This window comes from Theropithecus gelada, chromosome 3 (genome assembly GCF_003255815.1).
Source record: "Theropithecus gelada isolate Dixy chromosome 3, Tgel_1.0, whole genome shotgun sequence".
NCBI lineage: Eukaryota > Metazoa > Chordata > Mammalia > Primates > Cercopithecidae > Theropithecus > Theropithecus gelada.
Window position 1 is genome coordinate 77,767,509 of NC_037670.1, and position 7,001 is coordinate 77,774,509.

Consider the following 7,001-nt stretch of genomic DNA (forward strand, 5'->3'; position numbering starts at 1 on the left):
GATAATTCTTTCTTGTGGAGCTGTCCTGTGCATTGTAGGATGTTTAGTAGCACCTCTGGCCTCTACTCACTAGATACCAGTAGCATTCTCACTCCGTTTGTGACAACAAAAAATGTCTTCAGATGTTACCAATGTCCACTGGAGAGGGGATTGCCCTCCAACGAGAATCTCTGGTTTTGTCCTCTTCTTTTGGATTACTACCATTCTCCTGAGCTTAGAGTGTCAGCGGAGATTGGGACAAAATGAAACTCCCACTGAACATCCAATATGTAAAAATTCTCATCACTCAATGAGCTGTATCACTTAATCTTCTTTGCCACCATCTATTTTCTTAAGGAACTGGAGTGGATATTACAACAAATACCTCTATCACTCAGCATATAGCACTGCAGCTTTGCTAGACCACTTGTTACTGGCTACTTTCATATAACACATGCTAGATTTCATTTTTGCTACATCAAAGTCATATGTTGTAGGGATTGTTAAAGCCCCTTATTTCATCAAGAAGGATGCCTTCCCTATACTGGGAGCTCCATAAATATTGATTATCCTTAGGAGGTAATTCATATGAGAAATCATATTGCAATGAATGAAATGTGTTAAAATAAAACTATAACTCTTTGTTATGGTGTTTACAATTTCCAAAACACTTTTACAAACATTGGCTCATTTAATCCAAACAATATTTTGAGGCAGGAAGGGATTCCCCATGGGGAAGAGGGGGTAATGTAAGGCCTCTCAGCTAGTAAATGGTACAGCTGGAACTAAAACCTATTTCTTCAATACCAAGAAAATCCACATATTGTGCTATACAGGCGAGCATGCAATCATTCAGTTCTGCTTTTAATTCCAGTTCAACCTGCTGTTAGCTTGACTTGTTGCTCTCTGACACCCAGTGCCCTCAACCATGAAAATGAAATTGAAATACCTATCTACCAGCATTGGCTTAGATAGATGCATAATATGCCTGGCATACAGTGGGAGCTCAGTGGATTCCATATCCTTCACCTCCTTCCTCTCTACTCTGCCTCCTTGTTGAAGCAGGATCAGCACAGAGCTACTGTTAGGAGGCCTAGTTTTGGCTTTGGGATATGCTCTTTATCTTAGGATTTTAGTTCTTTAAGTTGAATGACAATAAATAACATCTCTAGACAGAAGAACTCCCCATCATGAGGTGTGGTGGGGCTCTCAGCCTTGCCCTCCAAGTGGAGGCTCTGTGGCGTGGAGCCTCATGACCAGTCGTGGGGCTGCCACACCCATCCTCTTCCCCCAGAGAGGTTCCCCACGTCCACACCTCACCTCACAGCAAACATGAGCAAGGAAGGAACTGTCTGCAAATGTCCCATTTATCCTGTACCCGAGGAGGTGGTAAAAATTAATTCACTGAAGAGTTTGATTCAAAAAATAATGAAGTTCTATAAATAAAAACATATCTGTAAATTTGGGATGCTTTTTTCCTAAAATATGTCCTTTCAATATTAGAAAATGTAATGATGAGAAAAGCTAGGTTTTACTGTTGCAACCAGACTGTGCGTGACAAAAATGAACTTTCTCCTTTTCTTGTTTGGCAAGACTTTTACTTGAATATTCTGGCTCTGTGAACCCTTCCCAGTGATCCATTAACTTTTTCCTACTCAGAACATTTATCTATGTCATGGAATCAAGGACTTTCCTTTTTTTTCCTTTGAAGAACAGTGAATAGTATGCTGGTATTCCTATTGATATTCACTCAAAAGAGTCAGGCTGTTTGATTGCTGCATTATGTTTCATCCAGTAAACTGGAAGTCTTCCTGCTTCAACCTTTTTCATTAAAGGGCCAAATTCCCTACTTGGGTACACTTACAGGAACACATTCTGCATCCTTGTAAATATACAGAGAAGTCTGAGCCCCTCTTCCCTCCCTTGTCATTTATTCCAGTTCTTGCTGGGTGAGTGTGGTGTGGTGGAAAGAGAGTAAGTCTTATGGACCATCACACTGGCTCTATATCCCTTCTCTGCTACTAGTGATGTTTGCGCGATCTTGGAGGCTACAGAGTTTCTCTGAATCTCCAGTTCCTCCTCTGAGAAAGGGGATGATAGTATCTAAGAGAGAAAAGCATGTAAAGTTCCAGGCCTGACATTGACGTGGCCCTCCGCCCATCCAAGACCTCCCTGGGCAGCAAGGCAGGAAGCAGAACATGATGTGGCCATCTCAGGCCAGGCTGCAGTTGGGTCTTGGCCTTTCCTCTCTTTCCCGTCCACCTTTGGATAACATTTCTGTGCTCCTCAGCGGACTGAGGGTAAGGGAATGCAGCGGAAAGGTGATAATTAGGGTGAATATCTTTGTGTTCCATCTCGCTGCTTTTCGGTTACTCAATAAGCACAGTTTTGGTTACGCTTTTTTTCTTGTTTAAAAAAAAAAATCTTAGAACCCAGAAGTCAGAAAAACTTGATTGCATAAGAAAATTCTCTGTAGAGAATTCTCTGCAGATTGTATCTAAGTAAACACCGTTAGCATCAATTTAACTAACTTCATGTGACCCTGGGGAATGGAGCTTAAGGCTGCAAGTGAAAAAAAATCACAAAACGAAAAATAAAATTTTTTATTTTCCCCCGAAATGTTTCCATTTAAAAGGTCGTGTTTGGTTTTGTTTTTCTCATCACTGTAGGAAATCAAGGCAATAGATTTTGTAGTCGGACAGACCTGGATTCAGATCCCAGCCTCGCTGCTTACTATCAAGTATCTTAATTTATCAAAGCCTCAAATCTGTACCTAGAAAATATCTATAAAGGGCATTTGTTCCTGCAACAGAGCCGCTGCCGCCATCTCTGTCTTTTTAAGATCGCCCAGGTCCCTCCACCGCCACCACGCCTCTGGGATGCGGCAGCGCGACCCTCTGGCCAGGCAGCCCCCTCCCGCCGCGCCCTCTGCCCACCTGCCCGCGCACCCCGCCCACCCCCCCGCCCCGGCAGCCGCCCCATCTCCGCCCCTTCGGGCCAGCGGAGCCTCATGGCTCATATGGCATCCACGCCACAGGGGTGACCGTGGACTCGGCTGTGGGACACGTCATGGGCAGTGCCTTCAGCTGGGGGAGCTCGGAGCCTGCCCAGCCTGCTGCCTAACAGACCTCCACCTACACTGCCCCTCAGCCCTCGCAGATGGGGCCCTGTGCCTACGACAGCAGGCAGTTCCTGGACTGTTCGACCACTCAGAGTGACCTGTCCCTGCGTGAGGGCTCCAGCGAGGCCGTAAAGCAGTGCAAGTACAACCATGGTCTGAGGTGCCTGCTCTGAAGAGTTGGTACAGACTCGGGGGCCAGCTCTGCACCCACCTCTACCCTTTGCTGACAGCTGGACCACAACACTAGATTGTACCAGATAGCTGGGATTGGAAGTGAAGAGGTTTCTCACCCCATGAATAACCCAAGACACAAATGTGGAAATAAAAGAGTTTATTTAAAAAAGAAAATATCTATAAAAATGAGATAATAATAATGATAGTATTTTGTTAGGCTCAGATGTCATAAAGCATGCAGTATAAAGTGTCATGCACATAAAAAGTACTCAATAAACAATAGCTACTATTATTACAGTCATAAGAACATTTACTACATTATTTATTTTCACATAGAACTGAGCTCTTTCAGAGAACAGTTTGTACATTTAACTCTGTACACGTAAACTCACTGATTTTTCTGTTTTTCTGTGGCTAAACAAAGAAAATAAGGAAAGTCAGAGACACCTGCTGACCCACGGACTGCAAATCCAAATTCTGCCAATTTCAGAATACAAATATGGAGTTTTGATAATTACTCTAACTTTAACTTATAAGTAAGTAAAATATAAAGAGAATGGGACTACAGTAAAGTACAGCACATGATGCAATCTCTCTGAATCCATTAGTACTTTGCTAATTTGCTAGTTAAAAGTTGACTTAAAAGTGGGGGCGGAGCAAGATGGCCGAATAGGAACAGCTCCAGTCTCCAACTCCAGGCGCCAGCTACACAGAAGACCGGTGATTTCGGCATTTTCAACTAAGGTACTGGGTTCATCTCACTGGGGAGTGCCGGAGGATCGGTGCTGGTCAGCTGCTGCAGCCGGACCAGTGAGAGCTGAAGCAGGGCCAGGCATCGCCTCACCTGGGAAGCGCAAGGGGGAAGGGAATCCCTTTTCCTAGCCAGGGGAACTGAGACACACAACACCTGGAAAATCGGGTAACTCCCACCCCAATACTGCGCTTTAAGCAAACAGGCACACCAGGAGATCATATCCCACACCTGGCCGGGAGGGTCCCACGCCCACGGAGCCTCCCTCATTGCTAGCACAGCAGTCTGTGATCTACCAGCAAGGCAGCAGCGAGGCTGGGGGAGGGGCGCCCGCCATTGCTGAGGCTTAAGTAGGTAAACAAAGCTGCTGGGAAGCTCGAACTGGGTGGAGCTCACAGCAGCTCAAGGAAACCTGCCTGTCTCTGTAGACTCCACCTCTGGGGACAGGGCACAGTAAAAAATAAACGCAGCAGAAGCCTCTGCAGACGCAAACGACTCTGTCTGACAGCTTTGAAGAGAGCAGTGGATCTCCCAACATGGAGGTTGAGATCTGAGAAGGGACAGACTCCCTGCTCAAGTGGGTCCCTGACCCCTGAGTAGCCTAACTGGGAGACATCCCCCACTAGGGGCAGTCTGACACCCCACACCTCACAGGGTGTAGTACACCCCTGAGAGGAAGCTTCCAAAGCAAGAATCAGACAGGTACACTCGCTGTTCAGAAATATTCTATCTTCTGCAGCCTCTGCTGCTGATACCCAGGCAAACAGGGTCTGGAGTGGACCTCAAGCAATCTCCAGCAGACCTATAGCTGAGGGTCCTGACTGTTAGAAGGAAAACTATCAAACAGGAAGGACACCTACACCAAAACCCCATCAGTATATCACCATCATCAAAGACCAGAGGCAGATAAAACCACAAAGATGGGGAAAAAGCAGGGTAGAAAAGCTGGAAATTCAAAAAATAAGAGTGCATCTCCCCCGGCAAAGGAGCGCAGCTCATCGCCAGCAACGGATCAAAGCTGGACGGAGAATGACTTTGACGAGATGAGAGAAAAAGGCTTCAGTCCATCAAATTTCTCAGAGCTAAAGGAGGAATTACGTACCCAGCGCAAAGAAACTAAAAATCTTGAAAAAAAAGTGGAAGAATTGATGGCTAGAGTAATTAATGCAGAGAAGGTCATAAACGAAATGAAAGAGATGAAAACCATGACACAAGAAATACGTGACAAGCTTCAGTAACCGACTCGATCAACTGGAAGAAAGAGTATCAGCGATTGAGGATCAAATGAATGAAATGAAGCGAGAAGAGAAACCAAAAGAAAAAAGAAGAAAAAGAAATGAACAAAGCCTGCAAGAAGTATGGGATTATGTAAAAAGACCAAATCTACGTCTGATTGGGGTGCCTGAAAGTGAGGGGGAAAATGGAACCAAGTTGGAAAACACTCTTCAGGATATCATCCAGGAGAACTTCCCCAACCTAGTAGGGCAGGCCAACATTCAAATCCAGGAAATACAGAGAACGCCACAAAGATACTCCTCGAGAAGAGCAACTCCCAAGACACATAATTGCCAGATTCACCAAAGTTGAAATGAAGGAAAAAATCTTAAGGGCAGCCAGAGAGAAAGGTCGGGTTACCCACAAAGGGAAGCCCATCAGACTAACAGCAGATCTCTCGGCAGAAACTCTACAAGCCAGAAGAGAGTGGGGGCCAATATTCAACATTCTTAAGAAAAGAATTTTAAACCCAGAATTTCATATCCAGCCAAACTAAGTTTCATAAGTGAAGGAGAAATAAAATCCTTTACAGATAAGCAAATGCTTAGAGATTTTCTCACCACTAGGCCTGCCTTACAAGAGACCCTGAAGGAAGCACTAAATATGGAAAGGAACAACTGTTACCAGCCATTGCAAAAACATGCCAAAATGTAAAGACCATCGAGGCTAGGAAGAAACTGCATCAACTAACGAGCAAAATAACCAGTTAATATCAGAATGGCAGGATCAAGTTCACACATAACAATCTTAACCTTAAATGTAAATGGACTAAATGCTCCAATTAAAAGACACAGACTGGCAAACTGGATAAAGAGTCAAGACCCATCAGTCTGCTGTATTCAGGAGACCCATCTCACACGCAGAGACATACATAGGCTCAAAATAAAGGGATGGAGGAAGATTTACCAAGCAAATGGAGAACAAAAAAAAGCGGGGGTTGCAATACTAGTCTCTGATAAAACAGACTTTAAACCATCAAAGATCAAAAGAGACAAAGAAGGCCATTACATAATGGTAAAGGGATCAATTCAACAGGAAGAGCTAACTATCCTAAATATATATGCACCCGATACAGGAGCACCCAGATTCATAAAGCAAGTCCTTAGAGACTTACAAAGAGACTTAGACTCCCATACAATAATAATGGGAGACTTCAACACTCCACTGTCAACATTAGACAGATCAACGAGACAGAAAGTTAACAAGGATATCCAGGAATTGAACTCATCTCTGCAGCAAGCAGACCTAATAGACATCTATAGAACTCTCCACCCCAAATCAACAGAATATACATTCTTCTCAGCACCACATCGTACTTACTCCAAAATTGACCACGTAATTGGAAGTAAATCACTCCTCAGCAAATGTACAAGAACAGAAATTATAACAAACTGTCTCTCAGACCACAGTGCAATCAAACTAGAACTCAGGACTAAGAAACTCAATCAAAACCGTTCAACTACATGGAAACTGAACAACCTGCTCCTGAATGACTATTGGGTACATAACGAAATGAAGGCAGAAATAAAGATGTTCTTTGAAACCAATGAGAACAAAGATACAACATACCAGAATCTCTGGGACACATTTAAAGCAGTGTGTAGAGGGAAATTTATAGCACTAAATGCCCACAAGAGAAAGCAGGAAAGATCTAAAATTGACACTCTAACATCGCAATTAAAAGAACTAGAGAAGCAAGAG

General features: G+C 44.0%; 1 protein-coding gene across 1 annotated transcript in view; it reads left to right on the forward strand.

Annotated features, from left to right (window-relative positions):
- Nucleotides 1–3,138: 3,138 nt before the first annotated feature.
- The window catches only part of LOC112621629 (probable C-mannosyltransferase DPY19L2), a 36,439-nt gene continuing 32,576 nt past the window's right edge, over nucleotides 3,139–7,001 (forward strand). The window contains exon 1 of the mRNA XM_025381065.1: nucleotides 3,139–3,253. Coding sequence (XP_025236850.1) covers nucleotides 3,139–3,253 — 115 coding nt within the window. The remainder of the gene's footprint in view (nucleotides 3,254–7,001) is intronic.